Genomic DNA, 20,947 nt, shown 5'->3' with positions numbered 1-20,947 from the left:
CTGACAGCCATATTTTGTTGTTTTCACCAGCTCACTGCCTCTCTAGTCATGAGTAAATTCTATGTTATAACTCTACCGGAGAGGACGATCCTCCTTGTTATCACACATGGCTTCAAATAGTACTCCAAATCTTTCACATGCTAAATGTTAATGTGTTCCGTTGTGGAGTCAAGACTAAACAGTGCCTGTGTTTATAGCAACCGTGACAAGGTTTGAGCATCCATGTTACCATATGGTGTTTCTGACCACCAAGTCAAAGTGGAAGGAATGATGAAGTCATGGTCTCTATTGATTTCTTTCCCCTCGTCGAGTGCGTTAGACTCATGTCTTTACCATGTATATCCAGATGATCAACTGTCCTGGTATTTACAGAGGGAGGAATGAATGTATTGTACATTTTACAGGATGACTATTACTAATGAATGTACAGTATGTCTCACAGGATGAGTAATATCTTTCTTATCAACATGACTGTACACGTTTATTCATCAGTATTGGCTACCAGTATAGACTACCATGACATTGAGAAACATCAGCTGTGGCTTCATGGAGTCTAATGCTCTCTCTGACTTTGTCTCCCTTTCCCTCTGCTTTGTCTCTTCTCCTCCCCCATCCTCTCCTCCTCTTCCACTCCTCTCTTCCTGTCCTCTCCTGTCCATTTCCACTCCTCTCTTCCTTTCCTCTCCTCCTCTTCTCTTCTTCAGAACCCCATTTCATCTCAGCGTATGATGTGGGTCTCTTCACCTTTTTCTTTCTGCGTGAGAATGCTGTGGAACACGACTGTGGGAAGACTGTCTACTCCCGGGTGGCCCGGGTCTGTAAGAACGACATCGGAGGGCGGTTCCTACTGGAGGACACCTGGACCACATTCATGAAGGCCAGGCTGAATTGCTCGCGCTCAGGAGAGATCCCCTTCTACTATAACGAGCTGCAGAGCACCTTCTATCTGCCTGAACAAGACCTCATCTATGGGATATTCACCACCAACGTGTGAGTGATGAGTGATAGTCTTTCTAGGCAAGACACAAACACACACTCAGGTAAACACATATACACAGCAAATTCACCAGTGTTAAAAAACAAACAAAATGAACACTGAAAGTGTTAAATCAACACTGAAAGTGATGAGTCTGTGGACCTATGTAGACAATGGAACCGTGTTAAATTAACACACTCGTTAGTTTCAAACCTTTTTCAAATATTTCCCAGAGTGCCTTGCCTTCGAGAGTTACCACCCATGACTATATTTGTTAGTGACAGAGACATGATTGTTGCATTCATCCATGTTCAGTCCTATGGACTTCACCAACTCCCAGGAGGCAGTAGGCTACTTTCTATCACTGCACCAGTACAGGACAGAGAAGGAGCGAGTACTTTCCAACGGTGTGTGTTTGTGTACCCCTCCCTCTTTCCCATCCTTTGTCTCAGTCCCTGTCTCTCTCAGTCCCCAGTTACTCCCTAAAACTCTTCCCCAGTAGGGGGATATGGGAATGCAATCACAGGAAACACTGTCTCCATCTGTCTGTGTTAAATTGAACATGGTCAAACAACTCCCAGGAGTTTGAACTGTAAAACAGAACAGAGGGAGTGAGAGGGAGAGGAGAGGGAGAGAGAGAGGCAGGAGAGGGAGAGAGAGAGGGAGATATATACATATACTGTATATATGCTGTTCTCCATCTGCCTTTGCTGGACATCTGCTCTTTTAAATAGGTCATTCAGTAGCAGACTAGGTTTGCATTCATTCTCTCATCAGAGTAGTGATCTTAAGACTCCAGAGCTGAGGTATTTTATTAACTGTAGACCTTACTGGTATCTCCCTCTCTCTCCCTCCCTCCATCCATCCCTCCCTCTGTCAGGGCTGCTGAGTGGGGCTTCGCTGTTTCTCCCATTGAAATGGGGCTATCACTTGCTAATGATAATTATCCAGGTGATTTCTCTGCTTTACACATTCCATTCCAATGGCTTTCTCCATATGTACTAAACTTTCTGAATGAGCAGCTGGATGCTGCTGCAGGTGTGTATCATATATGAAACTGATTGGCTTCTGATTTGACATGTCTCCTGGGTAACCTGGTAACCATGGTGTCCTGGCGTGGTGTAATGTGTGTGTGCAGCCATCTGAAGCGTGACCCATATTTTTGGCTGATTTTCCATATTTTTTCCTTGTAGGTGTACTTCTTTCATCACCTCAATATAATAATGTCAAATGCACCTTGAAATGAGCTATAAATTCCATGGAGCATATTGGATATGACTAGAATAAGGATCAGTCAGATCATTCGTTTTTACAGTAAGAAAAGTATTATTCTTATTATTTATTATTTAAAAAAATATATAATTACCCCCTTTTTCTACCCAATTTCATAGTATCCAATTATTAGTAGTTACTATCTTGTCTCATCACTACAACTCCCGTACGGGCTCGGGAGAGACGAAGGTCGAAAGTCATGCGTCCTAAGAAACACAACCCAACCAAGCCGCACTGCTTCTTAACACAGCGCGCATCCAACCCTGAAGCCAGCCTCACCAATGTGTCGGAGGGAACACTTTGGACCTGGCGACCTTGGTTAGCGTGCACTGCCCGCCACAGGAGTTGCTGGTGCACGATGAGACTAGGATATCCCTATCAGCCAAACCCTCCCTAACCCGGACGACGCTAGGGCAATTGTGCATCGCCCCACGGACCTCCCAGTCGCTTCCGGCTGCGACAGAGCCTGGGCGCAAACCCAGAGTCTCTGGTGGCGTAGCTAGAGCTGCGATGCAGTGCCCTAGACCACTGCGCCACCTGGGAGGCAGAAAAGTCTTATTTGACCAAAAAATACTATTTACAGGCAGCTTGTTTATACCATGTACACACAACAGTAACCTTTAGTACTGTATTGCACCGTTGCTGCTGCTGTTTTATTGCTACCTGACTGTCTCTTGAAAGTGACTGTTTCAGAACATAGCACTGTAGCTCACGTATTGCATTGTAATGCAGTAACAAATTGTTACGGATAATCCTAGCCATAGTTTCTGCTCCTTCCCTGTATGCCGTACGGTAAAGGGGATTCTGAGTGTGCTTTTTGTTTTTTGTTCGATGCAGCTATTCACTGAGGTTGAAACACATTGGACCGGTCTAAATGCTAGAGGCGTTACTACAGACCCGGGTTCATTCCCGGGCCGTGGCCGGGAGTCCCATAGGATGGTGCACAATTTTCCCAACGTCGTCCTGGTTAGGGGAGGGTTTGGCCGGGGGCTTTACTTGGCTCATCACACACTAGCGACTCCTTGTGGCGGGCCATGTGCCTACAGGCTGACCGGTCGCCAGTTGAATGGTGTTGCCGCCGACATATTGGTACGGGTGGCTTTCGGGTTAAGTGGGAGGGTGTTAAGGAAAACCCAGATGTTTTTGACTTAAGAAAGGGAAGCATAGAAATAATGCACATAGAACAGATCTACAGCTTCTTATACTTGCTTTCAATGAGAATGACAGATCTGTAACTTACATTTCTATGTGCATTTGGTCAAGTCGCACAAAAAGTTACATATTGCTGCTTTATTGCGTCCCAAATCACACCTATTTTCTATATAGTGTACGACTAGTGTGTGTGCACTCCATGGGGAATAGTGTACCATATGGAATGCACACTTCATGTATTTTTACTGTGTATTTTTTCAACTGAGGTGATGTGCACAGACTGCATTAGCTCCGTATACCCTGCTAAGACTGGAGCCTGCCAAACATAGGCAGAGCACATCTGTTGCTGTATTCTGTGGTGGTGGGGGTGTGTGTGTGTGTGTGTGTGTGTGCGTGCGTGCGTGCGTGCGTGCGTACATGCATGTATATGCGTGCCTTCATTAGCCCATATGTGTGTGTTAGAAAGTATTTTGGGATGCAAGTGTCTCTATGACACACATATAGTGCAGTATATATGGGCCATCTGATGTGATGATGAGCACCATCCCTGCTAGTCTCCTCTCTATGATTCATCAACATAGAAGCCTTCACCACTCATATGCACTGAACTGCAGTGAGCAGTGTGTCCCAAATGGCTTCCTGTTCCTTTAATAGCACACTACTGACCAGGGCACATAGGGGTTTGCCATTTGGGACAAAGCCTGTGTCACTAAGCTGCACTGAGCATGTGCAGAAAGGGGACACACTCCAGTGGGCATTGTTGAAGTCACCATCTCAGGGGGGCTTTTACTCCCATAACACCTTGCAGCCATAGGGTACAGTGACACAACAGAAAGTGCAGTGTCATCCTGTCCGACTGGCTCGCTGGTGTGGTTGAGGACATCAGCCTTTTACTCCCATAACACTGGTCATAGGGGAACACCAGCCTGCCATAGGGGAACACCCGCCAGCTATAGGGGAACACCCGTCAGCCATAGGGGAACACCAGCCAGCCATAGGGGAACATTAGCCAGCCATAGGGGAACACTTGCCAGCCATAGGGGAACACCCGCCAGCTATAGGGGAACATTAGCCTGCCATAGGGGAACATTAGCCAGCCATAGGGGAACACCAGCCAGCTATAGGGGAACATTAGCCAGCCATAGGGGAACACCCGCCAGCCATAGGGGAACACCATCCAGCCATAGGGGAACATTAGCCAGCCATACGGGAACACCCGCCAGCCATAGGGGAACACCCGCCAGCTATAGGGGAACATTAGCCAGCCATAGGGGAACACCCGCCAGCCATAGGGGAACACCAGCCAGCCATAGGGGAACACCAGCCAGCCATAGGGAACACCAGCCAGCCATAGGGGAACACCAGCCAACCATAGGGAACACCAGCCAACCATAGGGGAACATCAGCCAGCCATAGGGGAACATCAGCCAGCCATAGGGGAACATTAGCCAGCCGTAGGGGAACACCAGCCAACCATAGGGGAACACCCGCCAGCCATAGGGTAACATCAGCCAGACATAGGGAACATCAGCCAGCCATAGGGGAACATCAGCCAGCCATAGGGGAACACCAGCCAACCATAGGGGAACATCAGCCAGACATAGGGAACATCAGCCAGCCATAGGGGAACATCAGCCAGACATAGGGGAACATCAGCCAGACATAGGGGAACATCAGCCAGACATAGGGGAACATCAGCCAGACATAGGGGAACATCAGCCAGACATAGGGGAACATCAGCCAGACATAGGGGAACATCAGCCAGACATAGGGGAACATCAGCCAGACATAGGGGAATACCAGCCAGACATAGGGGAACATCAGCCAGACATAGGGGAACATCAGCCAGACATAGGGGAACAGTACAGTGTCAACCTGTCTGACCGTCTGCCTGGTTTAGGTGAGAACATGAAGGGCACCCCAGATTATGTATTTTTCTGTACTCCCTGGGCTACGTCCCAAATGGCACCGTATTACCTATATACAGTAGTGCACTGCTACTTGTGCACTATATAGGGAATATATAGGGAACAGGCCAGGCTGACCCTCCCCTCTTCCCTTCATCCGATCATCCCTGTCTTTCTCCCTCTCTGGTCCCCTCCATATCAAGACATGAATACGGAGTGAGCTGAGTGTGATTAAGAGGTTCTGTTTTACAGTTTTTCTCAATTGCTAAAACACTAAAACCCATTGGCTGAACAAAGTTCTCAGTTGCCTGGACTCATTCAGCTAATTATGCAGTCTGTTGTCAATACCTTAAACCATTTCACATGGTAAAACACTATTTGCAGATCTCACTTAGACTTTTCAGCAAAACTCTAAACACATTCTCATTCTCAAAACACATTCTGCACTCTAATGCACATGTCATCCATACTGGTAAACACAAGTGGCAACAATCAAATACAAATAGAGAATATATGTCATTGATTGAACACAACCACTCAACATTGATTTAACCTGTTTCAAATGATGCGACACAACCAATATAAGCCAGTACAGAGAGCAAACAGGTTGTTGAAGGAGAAAGTCTGAGAATGGATACTGTAGTACAGTGCATTGTAGGCTGTATACTGTACAATGGATGAATTGTATGGCCCTGAACATTGTGCTTTCCATTTATTAACAGTACTGACTGCTCAATAGATTTTGACTGGTTACAGGTTCATATCAACAAAGAACAGTAATTACAGTATCACAGAGACAAAGGACAAGTTTGTGAGATGCAGGGTAAAGTACTGTAAAAATAGGGGTACAAGAGGAGGAAGAACAAAAAACAAAATTGCAAAGTGCAAAGCAGAGTAGTAATTTCTGATCAATTTTGAGCTACTATGATAGAACATGTTTTCGTTCATCAAAAGACAATGACGGAAAAATATGAATAGAAGAAGAGAGAGAGCGGGGAGATAGAAAGTGAGAGAGAGTTAGAGTTTTTATAAAACCTTTTTTTTGTACTTAATTATTAACACTAATAATGGCACACTGTGCCTTTTCAGAAATTAAACAACAAATGTGTCATTCCTAATTAAAAGTAGATTCAATTAAATAAAAAACAGATATATACGTTCAACTTATTTAATCAACAAACAATAGTTTCCCATCCTCCATAAAACATACCGCTCCTTCATAAGCCCACTTCTCCTCAAACAATGGGAGGTCTTTTATAGCCGAGAAGAACTCAAAATCCACTTTTATCCTTTAAAAACACATCTTACATCCTGCCAATATGCCGTGTCTATTTAATGTTTCCTACTCAGAACAATGGACATCTAAGCTTGTCCGAAAATAAAAATGGAACAGATGACATTTTCTTTTCTGTTGCTTACTGTATTGAAACCCCAAAATAAAAACAGTGTTATGAAAATCTCCCCTATAGCTGTAAACAAAGACTCCAGTACTTCAAAGAGAGGCTTTATCCTCTCACACTCCATAAAACAATGAAACATTGTATATCTTATGTTACAAAGAGGACATCCATCTCCAACATCTGAGTTAATAACAGATACAAAAGCATTAACTGCAATGATGCCATGCAAAACCCTCCATTGTCCTTTTGTAACGTTGGCTTGTACAATGCTCTCCTTTCTCCTCTTAACGCCTTTCTTTCTGACTCTGGGATACTGGGTGTAATCCCTAGTCTTGATATGGGTTGTGTTCATCTTGTACCTTCTTCTTGGGATTATTAAGCATAAACCACTTTTTACTGACAGAGCCTTCATGCAGCTTCCCATTAGTCCTTTCTGACCTCACCCCCAAATGTTCAGCCACACGTCCTCCATCCATTAAGGTGGGCTCAGCCATGGCCATTAACTGTTTTACGGTGAAGATTTTGCCCTTCACCAGAATCTTGGACAAATGTGGAACAGCTGCAGTTGTACAATCCCATACACCAGAGGTTCCTCCAGCAGCCAATGCACTGACTCCGCTGGAGAACGTCTGAACCTTCCTTATGCTGAAAAACCCTAAGAAGGCCTCTGTAAAATGGAGGTACTCCCTCCCTAGAAATCTGGCTACTATCAAACAGAAATAAAGCCTTCTTTAAACCTAATCCCCTGACCTGCTGTAATACCAGAGCTGCCACCCCTCTCCAAACCACATTTTCCGGTCCATAAAGCAAACTTTGAATAAACTGAAACCGGAAAGCAGCAGCCCTACAAGCAAGATGTACAAGACCTTGTCCCCACTCCTCTTTTGACCCAATGATATTTAGCCCAAAGTGAATCTACAATAATCTGTATCTTAGCCAGAAGGCCAGATGGTGGCTCTAAACATGACAACCAATGCCACAGTGCAGAGGCAACCATATTGTTAACAATAATAGTGCACCCACTGTACACCATCTCCTCAACCTCCCTTCTACCATTTCGAGCACCCCATTCCATTTTTTTTCCATTGTCCCTTCATCCCCTAGGTACACTTCAAGATACTTTAAACCTCCCTTACACCATTCCAGCCCCCCTGGCAAAGCCAGACCATTTCCCAATCTGTAAAGCACAACGTTTTCCCAATTTACCTTTGCAGAGGATATTCCCCTAAACCGATCATCCATGAGACTCAAACTATCCACCTCAGCTTAATTTTTCACTGAAATAACTACATCCTCAGCATAGGCTGAGAGAGGAGTAGGAGGAATATCCTCTGAAAGATACACCCCTTCAATGTGACTTCTAATGATATTTAGCAGTGGCTCTATAGAGATGGCATATAACATTCCTGACAAAGAACACCCCTGCCTAATACCTCTACACACTTTAAAAGGAGCACTCAAGCTACCGTTAACTTTCAATACACTTTCAGTGTCACCATATATCACCCTGATCATGGCAATATAACCAGAGCTGAAAACAAATGCCTCAAAAGTGTGTCATAAGTATTTATGTTCAACTCGGTCAAATGCCTTTTCCTGATCAATTGAAATTAGACCAGCATCCAACCCAATAGCCCTAGAAACGTCAAAACAATCCAGAATTGGGGAAATGTTATCCCCCATCTGCCTGTCGGGAACACAGTAGGACTGGTCCGCATGATATGCCCCATCACCTCACTTAGCCTGCTGGATAAAGCCGTGGGCAGGATCTTATAATCAGTGCACAATAAAGTCACTGGCCTCCAGTTCTTCAGTTCTTCACTAGTGTCACCCTTTTTTGGCAGATGGGTGAGGAAAGCTCTCCTGCAGCTTATTGGTAGAAACCCTTCGGTCAAACTATCATTAACTACTGCTAGCCAATCCTCTCCTAACATGGCCCAAAAGACTTAAAAAAGTCAACGGGAAGCCCATCAATGCTTGGTGCACATCCATTTTCCATGTCTTTTAATGCAATGCATAGCTCCTGCAAAGACAATGGCTCTCGCTCTACCTTCTGCAGCCACCTGTGGGAGCCCATCAATGAACTGCTGTGTCACTGTTTTATCCTCTTTGTACTCACACATGTAGAGCATCAAACTCTACTGCCCTCTTTCTAATTTCACTTGGGATAGTGAGCTCTTGTCCAACAGCTGATTTGAGGCAATGAGTAATTCTTCTTTGTCCATTCTTTTTTATCTAAACCGAATAAAAATGTGGATGAGGGATCCATTTCAGAGACTCCCTGAAACTTTCTTCTCACCAATGCCCCCTGTGCTATGATGCCCAACAGGTCTGGCAATGTTTTTTTTCTCTTGAGTGGCTGAATATGGCCTCAATCTCCTGTGGTCTCAACCAACGTCAGGAGTTCCACTATTTCAGACTCCAGGACGTTCATTGATTTGGTGATGTCTCTGGTGACATTCATTGTGTACTGAATCTGGATTTTCACCACTGTTTAAGGGATACAAAACTGGCCTTTGAGACCTCCACCTCTCCCAGAAAAAAACTACAACATTTATAACCTGGCCAGAGAGATGGTGATCTCTCTCAAATGGGCCCATGTGTACTGTCTCGTGCCTCCATGTTGGCTCCGCCAAATATCACACAGTTCATATGATACAATAAGGCAATATTGTTACAAGAAGAGGTTCTTTGTGGTTTCTATCTAAATCACTGACTGAGCAGTTAAAGTTCCCAGCAAGAAATAAATAATAATCTTCAGTGTTACATTTCTCAATGGTATTTGGATAGCAACACCCCCACTTTTTGAGCTTTTATGACTACACACCACCAAACAGCCCGACGCAGCAGGAATCTTTACACAATGCTGGCAAATACGTCTTTCAAACCCCAACCCTCCGTGAGTGGCCACTGAAACTGGCCCCACACACTGGTTGCACGCTGGAGAAAAACCACCTCAACTATCACATCATCCTTATATGTGTTGAGTGACATTGAGACAAAGATAACCTTAAAACAACTAAACAATATATATACACATATTAAAAACACACCGTAACCACGTCCCGGCTCACTGACAGCGTGTGTGTGTGTGTGTGTGTGTGTATGAGAGAGAGAGAGAGAGAAGAGAGAGCGAGAGGGGAAAGAGAGAGAGAGAGAGAGAGAGAGAGAGAGAGAGAGAGAGAGAGAATACCACATTGTGAATGGACAGTGTGAATCCTAGACTCACTGACCACGGTGCAAAAATCTCAGACTCACTGACCACAGTGCAGAATCTTAGACTCACTGACCACAGTGCAGAAATCTCAGACTCACTGATCACAGTGCAGAAGTCTCAGACTCACTGACCACAGTGCAGAATCCTAGACTCACTGACCACAGTGCAGAAGTCTCAGACTCACTGACTACAGTGCAGAATCCTAGACTCACTGACCACAGTGCAGAATCCTAGACGCACTGACCACGGTGCAGAAATCTCAGACTCACTGACCACAGTGCAGAATCCTAGACTCACTGACCACAGTGCAGAAGTCTCAGACTCACTGACCACAGTGCAGAATCCTAGACTCACTGATCACAGTGCAGAATCCAAGACTCACTGACCACAGTGCAGAAGTCTCAGACTCACTGAACACAGTGCAGAAGTCTCAGACTCACTGACCACAGTGCAGAATCCTAGACTCACTGACCACAGTGCAGAATCCTAGACTCACTGACCACAGTGCAGAAATCTCACTGACCACAGGGCTGAATCCACAGTGCAGAAGTCTCAGACTCACTGACCACAGTGCAGAATCCTAGACTCACTGACCACAGTGCAGAATCCTAGACTCACTGACCACAGTGCAGAATCCTAGACTCACTGACCACAGTACAGAATCAGAAACAAGCTGCCTTAGTCTGCACTGACCACACATGCAGACAGTCTCAGACTCACTGACCACAGTGCAGAATCCTAGACTCACTGACCACAGGGCAGAATCCTGTTATGAGCACTGACTCACGGTGCAGAATTTTGTCTCAGACTCACTGACCACAGTGCAGAATCCTAGACTCACTGACCACAGTGCAGAATCCTAGACTCACTGACCACAGTGCAGAATCCTAGACTCACTGACCACGGTGCAGAAGTCTCAGACTCACTGACCACAGTGCAGAAATCTCAGACTCACTGACCACAGGGCAGAATCCAAGACTCACGGACCACGTTGCAGTAGTATCAGACTCACTGACCACGTTGCAGTAGTATCAGACTCACTGACCACAGTGCAGAAGTCTCAGACTCACTGACCACAGTACAGAATCCTAGAAACAAGCTGCCGTTAGTCTGCAGGCTGACACACACATACACACACTCTCTCTGTCTCTCTGAAGTAGCTGCTGTTCATTCTGCTGCAGGCTGTTTTTACTCCTCATAGTACAGTCAATGAGCCACCTGGTTCCCATCTCCTTTGTTTGTATTGAGCTCATTTTGTGGCATCGCTCGCCCCCACGGAACTGACAGTGTTATTGTATTTGACTCATTTTATGGCATCGCTCGCCCCACGGAACTGACAGTGTTATTGTATTTGACTCATTTTGTGGCATCGGCCACCCCCCAGGGTACTACTGACAGTGTTAATGTATTTGACTCATTTTGTGGCATCGGCCACCCCCCAGGGTACTACTGACAGTGTTATTGTATTTGACTCATTTTGTGGCATCGGCCACCCCCCAGGGTACTACTGACAGTGTTATTGTATTTGACTCATTTTGTGGCATCGGCCACCCCCCAGGGTACTACTGACAGTGTTAATGTATTTGACTCATTTTGTGGCATCGGCCACCCCCCAGGGTACTACTGACAGTGTTATTATTTTTGACTCATTTTGTGGCATCGGCCACCCCCCAGGGTACTACTGACAGTGTTAATGTATTTGACTCATTTTGTGGCATCGGCCACCCCCCAGGGTACTACTGACAGTGTTATTGTATTTGACTCATTTTGTGGCATCGGCTACCCCCCAGGGTACTACTGACAGTGTTATTGTATTTGACTCATTTTGTGGCATCGGCCACCCCCCAGGGTACTACTGACAGTGTTAATGTATTTGACTCATTTTGTGGCATCGGCTACCCCCCAGGGTACTACTGACAGTGTTATTGTATTTGACTCATTTTGTGGCATCGGCCACCCCCCAGGGTACTACTGTGACAGTGTTATTGTATTTGACTCATTTTGTGGCATCGGCCACCCCCCAGGGTACTACTGACAGTGTTATTGTATTTGACTCATTTTGTGGCATCGGCCACCCCCCAGGGTACTACTGACAGTGTTAATGTATTTGACTCATTTTGTGGCATCGGCCACCCCCCAGGGTACTACTGACAGTGTTAATGTATTTGACTCATTTTGTGGCATCGGCCACCCCCCAGGGTACTACTGACAGTGTTAATGTATTTGACTCATTTGGTGGCATCGGCCACCCCCCAGGGTACTACTGACAGTGTTAATGTATTTGACTCATTTTGTGGCATTGGCCACCCCCCAGGGTACTACTGACAGTGTTAATGTATTTGACTCATTTTGTGGCATCGGCCACCCCCCAGGGTACTACTGACAGTGTTAATGTATTTGACTCATTTTGTGGCATCGGCCACCCCCCAGGGTACTACTGACAGTGTTATTGTATTTGACTCATTTTGTGGCATCGGCCACCCCCCAGGGTACTACTGACAGTGTTATTGTATTTGACTCATTTTGTGGCATCGGCCACCCCCCAGGGTACTACTGACAGTGTTATTGTATTTGACTCATTTTGTGGCATCGGCCACCCCCCAGGGTACTACTGACAGTGTTATTGTATTTGACTCATTTGGTGGCATCGGCCATCCCCCAGGGTACTACTGACAGTGTTATTGTATTTCTACAGAGCTTAATGGGACCTCCGCAATGGTTGCTGGATACACTTATATAAGAACAATACACTTATATAAGGACAATACACTTACATAAGGCATGAATGGAATATAGTGTACAAACTGTACTCTGCAAGAACAGAACATAGTAAGACAATATCCGATATATAAACTTATATCACAAGAACATAACAGGAGAGTTACTCTATGGGGCCCTATTGTATCGTAGTCCTCACCATCTCTGTGCTACAGTACACCAGCCCAGTTATGAGTGTGCTGGCATCCACACAAAGGAGAGCACAGAGTTTATTGTACAGTAAAGTCTGTTCAGTGTAGAGCACTACACACACACACACACACTCACGCACTCGCACGCTCACACACACAGAGTGGAGCAGAAGTATCTAACCAGAAGAGGATATAATGTAAGGAAGGTAGTTTAGAAACTCATTACCCAGACACAGAATACTATGGTCCTAAGGAGAAGAGGGTTTAACTGGGTTTATTCACCTCATACCGGGGTTGGGGAGGATGTGTGTTTGTGTGTCTGTGTGTGTGTTTGCATCCTAATTCACTCATGCCGATTGTGAAGTACCGACACAGTCTCCAGCAGAAATGGATGATGCATCTGTAAAAGATGAGACTTTCAGACAGACGTAGTGATTACTTTGATTAATTTGACCTCTCAGTTAGAGATATATATGGGCAACACTAACTTCTCTCTTCACTGAGTTTGTAACACTGTCTATCTCTCTCCCTCACTCTCTCCCTCACTCACCCCCTCACTCTCCCTCTCCCCCTCTCCCCCTCTCCCTCTCTCCCTCTTTCCCTCTCCCTCTCCCCCCTCTCTCTCCTTCCCCTTTCTCTCTCTCTCCCTCACTCACTCCCTCACTCTCCCTCTTTCCCTCTCTCCCTCTCCCCCTCTCCTCCCCCGTTTTCTCTCTCATTCTCTCTCTCCCTCTCCCCCTCTCTCTCCCTCCCCCATCTCTCTCTCTCATTCTCTCTCTCCCTTTTCTTCTCTCTTTCTCTCTCTTTCTCTCCCTCCCTCCCCTCTCTCTCTCTCACCCTCTCTCTCCTCCCCATTCCCATTTCTCTCCCTCTCCCTTCCCCCTCTCTTTCTCTCTCTCTCTTCCCCCTTTTCTATCTATCTATCTATCTATCTATCTATCTATCTATCTATCTATCTCTCTCTCTCTCTCTCTCACAAACTCTCCCTCTGCCTCCCTCCTATCTCTTCTTTCTCTGTCTGTCCTACAGGAACAGTATAGCAGCATCTGCAGTGTGTGCATTTAACCTTAGCTCCATCACCCAGGCCTTCAACGGGCCCTTCCGTTCCCAGGAGAACCCCCGCTCTACCTGGCTGCCCACCCCCAACCCCATCCCCAACTTCCAGGTTAGTGCTGGTCTGGAGGGTAATCCTGCCCACCGTGTGTATCCCCAGAACCAGGATGAAATGACACTGCATCTAGGAGGCATTTGATATAAGAACTAGGGATCATGCACCACATAGCCCACATCATTTTAGAAATGCAACGGTAGCTTTATGAAGAAATTCATGTCATCCAGTATTTAATAATGGCATTTAAGGAGCATATTGTTGCTGTAGCGTGCCAGATCCAGAGATGTTGTTTAGCCCAACAACAGTCATTACATTGTAACAGTCATTACATTGTAACAGTCATTACAATGTAACTGTCATTATCTTGTAGGTGTGAGTAAGTGTGATTACTAAAGGACAAAAGGAGAATGAAATGACCACAGCCAGAGACGTAGTATTCATTTAATCAAAACAATAATGACTGTGAACATGAGGCATTTTTCGTTTTCATTATGTGGCTCTTTTCTCTTTCCCTCGCTCTCTTTCCCCTCTTTCTTGTGCTCTCTCTCTCTCTCTCTCTCTCTCTCTCTCTCTCTCTCTCACTCTCACTAAACCTCTCACTCCTCCCTCCCGCCCGCCCGTCTCTCCCACCGCTCCTCCACCGCTCCTTAGTGTGGGACCATAGATGACGATGGCGGTCCTAATGATGGTCTGACGGAGCGCAGCCTCCAGGACGCCCAGCGGCTGTACCTGATGAACGACGTGGTGCAGCCCGTCTCTGTGGACCCCTTGGTCATGCAGGACGATGTGCGCTTCTCCAGGCTGGTAGTGGACATCGTACAGGGTCACGACACCCTCTACCACGTCATGTACATCGGCACAGGTCAGCACAGAGTTCAAATGTCAGGTGTCAAGGTCAATAGGTTAGACCCAATAATCAATCATCAACCAATTAATTAATCAATCAATGCCGGCACCCTTCACTAGCTGCCTATCCAAAGGATGCTCTATTGACCTATTATAGGACCCTGAGTTTTCCCTAACCACATGACCTGACTGTATACAGTACAATCCAACAAATTCTCATCGTCCTCTTCCTCCTCTCTCCTCCAATCAGAATACGGCACCATCCTGAAGGCCCTGGCCACCACCAATAAGAGCCTTCAGGGGTGTTACCTGGAGGAGATCCAGCTCCTCCCCCCTGGGGTGCGGGAGCCAATCCTAAACCTGCAGATCCTTCACAGTGATAGGTCACTGTTTGTAGGACTCAACAACAGAGTTCTGAAGATTCCATTGGAGAGATGCTCCAACTACAAGACTGAGACGTGAGTTTCTTACATTTTTACAATTTGTACAAGTACACAAAAAGCCAAACTGGCCAACAAACCCAAACGTATAGGAAAGTACATGTTAGGAAAAGCTGCAACTTCCTGACTGAGATGTGAGTTCCTCAAATTGGGGATTATTACACATTCTCTATCATATCTCCGCGTTTCAGTATAGTTTCGGTATAGTTTCTGTAAACTTCCATAAAAATGTACAGAGTGTTGTTTACTGCTTACTTGGAAACAACTTGCCTTCCTTTCATATAGCCGAAAACCTAGAAACAGGTCTGCATATGTATTTTCCTGAAATTCTATATTTAAAGTAGTTAGTTTAAATATAGCATTTAAAGGTTTTCGGCTATATGAAATGAAGGCAAGTTGTAATTGTATTTTTTTGTAATTGTATCAGTAACTTACTGTATTAATCAACAGTATGATACTGTGTAAACAAAAAACAGTAGATTAGCGTACGATGCACAGTAAAGTACCATACATTTGTTTTACAGCACACCGTAAGACCTTTCTGTAATTTCAACAGTAAAACACCTTAGAATGCACAGTAAAATACAATATATTTTTTACAGTCTTAATTATGATGCATTGTGGGAAAATGTTAGTAGGCGGGGAAGGAGTCTCTGGCTCATGAACATATTTTAAGGTGGGACTTATGAGAGACTATATTTGTTACACCTATGGGTGAGAATGCTGTACCCCCACATAACATTGTAATATACTTTCTTTTAGAAATACTTTAAACCTTGTTTTGAAATTCTACAGTAACTTGAAAGCCAATTGCTGCCAGTGATTTACTCTTATTCCAAATCCAGTACAATGTTTGGAGCACCAAAAACCTTTTAAACACTAGTGGATGCATGGTATTGTTGTTTCTTACTTATTAACATATTTTCAGATGTGTCTTGTAAGAGTCTATATTTATTGTACCTGTTAGTGAGAGTGCAGTTCCAATGTAAGTCATATGTAGTAGTTAAGATTTTGTTAAGACTTAAAGTGAATATTATATAAAACACCAAATATCAGTTGGTATGCTGTAATACATAGTTAAATATTCACTATTAGCAGTTGCTGATTTTATTTTCAATACAATTCAGCAATAAAGTACTGTACTGCTGTTTTGCTATAAATTTACTGCAGCATACTGTAAATTATGGTGCATTGCGTAGAAATATTGTGGGAGGAGAAAGAATCACTGCCTCAGTAACATATTTTAAGGCGTGCTTTGGAAGTGGCTATATTTGTTGTTGAGAGTCCTGTACCAATTTAAGTGATGTGTGGTAGTAGTTCTCTAACAATTAAATGTATACTGAACAAAGATATAAACGCAACATGCAACAATTTCAAAGATTTACCTGAGTTACAGTTCATATAAGGAAATCAATCAATTTAAATAAATTCATTAGACCCTGATCTATGGATTTCACATGACTGGGCAAGGGCGAATCCATATGTGGGCATGGGAGGGCAAAGGCCGAGCTAGGCCCAGCCAATCAGAATGAGTTGTTCCCCACAAAAGGGACTTATTACAGACAGAATTCTCCTCAGGTTCATTAGCTGTCAGGATGGTTGGACACAGACGATCTTGCAGGTGAAGAAGACTGAAGTTTTGTAGTGATTTTGTGTTATAGTTGTTGATGTAAAGAATATTTGTTGGTCGGTGGTGTGTAATGAAAAGCAAACAGATGCTGCACACTTATGAAATTGCTTATTCCAGTTACTAATAAGCACGCATCCATTAAGAAAATGACTGTAAAAACTGTTAAATCCCCTTGGATTGATGAGGAATTGAAAAATTGTATGGTTGAGATGGATGAGGCAAAAGGAATAGCAAATAAGTCTGGCTACACAACTGATTGACAAACATATTGCAAATTGAGAAATCATGTGACTAAACTGAATAAAAAGAAGAAACAACTACTCTATGAAACAAAGACAAATTACATAAGGAATAATAGTAAAAAGCTTTTGAGCACCATAAATGAAGTTTTTGGGGAAAAGGCAAACTCAGCTCCATCATTCATTGAATCGGATGGCTCATTCATCACAAAATCGACTGCTACTGACAACTACTTTAATGACCACATCGCTCGCGTCGCAAAATAAATTTACGCATACATGTTACTCAATCATTGCACCCACACTGCTCGCACACGTCAGCGAGCGTCTGCTTGGCCAGGCACTAAAATAGAAATTGGTTCTATTTGTGACGCTCAACACGCTGCAAGTCCAGCCTCTCCCATCTCCTTATTGGTGTTTAGGAGCATAAACCCATGTGTGGGATTGAAAGATGAACTTAGGTTCACACTCCGGTTGGTTGTGGTAATGCTGTAAAGTTGGTTGCCAACCACAATATAAAGTCCAAAGAAGAAAAAGAAGCTGAAGGAAGGAGGAGAGATGACGAGAAACAAATTTGTTTTACCGTTTCTGCTGTGGATTAATTAATTGCCAGAGTAAAGGACCTTGTGCATTTCAGATAAAACAACCCAATGTTTATATACCAGGACAAATTAGCTAGCAACAGCAAGCTAGCTAGCTAAATTACTATAAGTGTTTAATGATTTTTGACCTGTCCCCAAATCAATATAATTGGTTCAGAGTTTGTTTTGATATTTCAACCTGTGTGTCCTGATCACTTCTGGTGTGGGTGAATAAAATCAACTTGGACACGCGCACGCGTGCGTTTTGGTCAGCATGTTAGGCAACAAATGGTGACACTACACATCGAACTATATCTGACCAAATTATGAAAGACAAGCATTGTAATTTTGAATTCTGTAAAGTGAGTGTGGAAGAGGTGAAAAAATGATTGTATATCAGCCATGTCAAGCCACTGACAATCTGGATGAAAACTTACTGAGGATAATAGCAGATGATATTACTCCTCCTATTTTCCATATTTTCAATTCAAGCCCACTATAAAGTGTGTGCCCACAGGTCTGGAGGGAAGCAAAGGTAATTCTGCTACCTAAGATTAGTAAAGCCCCCTTTACTGGGCCAAATAAAGTGGCGGCAAGTAGCCTAGTGGTTAGAGTGTTAGACTAGTAACTGAAAGGTTGCAAGATTGAATCCCTGAGCTGACAAGGTAAAAATCTGCCGTTCTACCCCTGAACAAGTCAGTTAACCCACTGTTTTTAGGCTGTCATTGTAAATAAGAATGTGTTCTTAACTGACGTGCCTAGTAAAAAAAATAGCCGACCAATCAGCCTGTTACCAACCCTTAGTAAACTTAAGGGAAAAATGTGTTTGACCAGATACAATGCTATTTTTACAGTAAACAAATTGACAACCAACTTTCAGCATGCTTATAGGAAAGTACATTCAACAAGCACAGCACTTGTACAATTGACTGATGATTGGCTGAGAGAAATTGATGATAAAAATATTGTGGGGGTTGTTTTTTTAGACTTCAGTGTGGCTTTTGACATTATTGATCATAGCTGCTGGTGGAAAAGCGTATGTGTTAGGACTTTACACCCCCTGCTATATTGTGGGTAAAGAGTTACCTGTCTAACAGAACACAGAGGGTGTTCTTTAATAGAAGCCTTTCCAACATAATCCAGGTAGAATCAGGAATTCCCCAGGGCAGCTGTCTAGATCCTTTACTTTTTTCAACCTTTACTAACGACATGTGTAGTGCTATATTGTGGATAAAGAGTTACCTGTCTAACATAACACAGAGGGTGTTCTTTAATGGAAGCCTCTATAGGACAATAGGCAAGCAGCTTGGTGAGAAGGCAACAACTGTTGGCACAATTATTAGAAAATGGAGGAAGTTCAAGATGACGGTCAATCACCCTCGGTCTGGGGCTCCATGCTAGATCTCACCCCGTGGGGCATCAACAATCATGAGGAAGGTGAGAGATTTACCCAGAACTACACGGCAGGACCTGGTCAATAACCTGAAGAGAGCTGGGACCACAGTCTCAAAGAAAACCATTAGTAACACAATATACTGTCATGGATTAAAATCCTGCAGCGCACGCAAGGTCCCCCTGCTCAAGCCAGCGCATGTCAAGGCCCGTCTGAAGTTTGCCAATGACCATCTGGATGATCCAGAGGAGGAATGGGAGAAGGTTATGTGGTCTGATGAGACAAATATAGAGCTTTTTGGTCTAAACTCCACTCGCCGTGTTTGGAGGAAGAAGAAGGATGAGTACAACCCCAAGAACACCATCCCAACCGTGAAGCACGGAGGTGGAAACATCATTCTTTGGGGATGCTTTTCTGCAAAGGGGACAGGACGACTGCACCGTATTGAGCGGAGGATGGATGGGGCCATGTATCACGAGATCTTGGCCAACAACCTCCTTCCCTCAGGAAAGAGCATTGAAGATGGGTCGTGGCTGGGTCTTCCAGCATGACAACGACCCGAAACACACAGCCAGGGCAACTAAGGAGTGGCTCCGTAAGAAGCATCTCAAGGTCCTGGAGTAGCCTAGCCAGTCTCCAGACCTGAACCCAATAGAAAATCTTTGGAGGGAGCTGAAAGTCCGTATTACCCAGCGACAGCCCTGAAACTTGAAGGATCTGGAGGTTTGTATAGAGGAGTGGGCCAAAATCCCTGCTGCAGTGTGTGCAAACATGGTCAAGAACTACAGGAAATGTATGATCTCTGTAATTGCAAACGACAAGTTCTGCTTTTCTGATGTATCAAAAACTTATGTCATGCAATAAAATGCAGATGAATTACTTAAAAATCATACAATGTGATTTTCTGGATTTTTGTTTTAGATTCCGTCTCTCACAGTTGAAGTGTATCTATGATAAAAATTACAGACCTCTTCATGCTTTGTAAGTAGGAAAACCTGCAAAATCGGCAGTGTATCAAATACTTGTTCTCCCCACTGCATATCATATATCACTGTATCATCTGCATACATTTGAACTTCAGACCTAGTACAGACAAAAGGCAGATCATTCATGTACAGGCTGAACAGGAGGGGCCCCAGTATTGACCCTTGGGGCACACCCACATCATAGCTAAGAGTGGGCGACAGCTCATTACTCACTCTGACACACTGAGTTCTTCTGCCTTCAAGGTATGATTTCATCCATCTCAAGGCATCGGGGAAAAGTTGAACTTTGACAATATTGTGATGAGAACTTTGTGGTTAACAGTATCAAAAGCCTTCCTTAGGTCCAGAAACACAGCCCCAACAATGCCCCCTTTGTCCATCTTGGACCTCACATTTTCCATAACAAAGCAGTTGGCCATTTCTTTGGAGTGTTTTGCTTTGAAGCCAAACTGTATGTAGTGTAATGTGAAGGAGCTGTTGTTGAGGTGGGCAATCAGTTGTTCTGCTACACACTTTTCAACAACCTTCGACACCACATGCAGTATACTAATGGGCCTGTAGTTACTAACGTCAGCAGGGTCCCCGATTCTACTTCCGGCACCGACAGAGATGGCCACCTCGCTTCGCGTTCCTAGGAAACTATGTAGTATTTTGTTTTTTTTACGTGTTATTTCTTACATTGGCACCCCAGGTAATCTTAGGTTTTATTACATACAGTCGGGAGGAACTACTGGATATAAGAGCCACGTCAACTCACCATCATTACGACCAGGAATATGACTTTCCCGAAGCGGATCCTCTGTTTTGCCCACCACCCAGCACAATGGATCGGATCCCAACCGGTGAATCAAAACAACGACGCCATAAAAGGGGCAGACGAAGTGTTCT

The 20,947-nt window shown here is 44.4% G+C and overlaps 1 protein-coding gene across 13 annotated transcripts in view; it reads left to right on the top strand.

Moving 5' to 3' along the window:
- Positions 1-20,947, top strand: part of LOC135547586 (semaphorin-5B-like) — a 294,439-nt gene that overhangs the window by 198,195 nt on the left and 75,297 nt on the right. For all 13 annotated transcript variants that reach the window (XM_064976720.1, XM_064976725.1, XM_064976724.1 and 10 more), the window contains 4 exons: positions 705-990; positions 13,863-13,998; positions 14,596-14,806; positions 15,041-15,248. In XM_064976720.1, coding sequence (XP_064832792.1) covers positions 705-990; positions 13,863-13,998; positions 14,596-14,806; positions 15,041-15,248 — 841 coding nt within the window. The remainder of the gene's footprint in view (positions 1-704; positions 991-13,862; positions 13,999-14,595; positions 14,807-15,040; positions 15,249-20,947) is intronic.

This window comes from Oncorhynchus masou, chromosome 10, assembly GCF_036934945.1.
Source record: "Oncorhynchus masou masou isolate Uvic2021 chromosome 10, UVic_Omas_1.1, whole genome shotgun sequence".
Lineage (NCBI taxonomy): Eukaryota > Metazoa > Chordata > Actinopteri > Salmoniformes > Salmonidae > Oncorhynchus > Oncorhynchus masou.
This window is presented reverse-complemented; position numbering and strand designations above follow the sequence as displayed.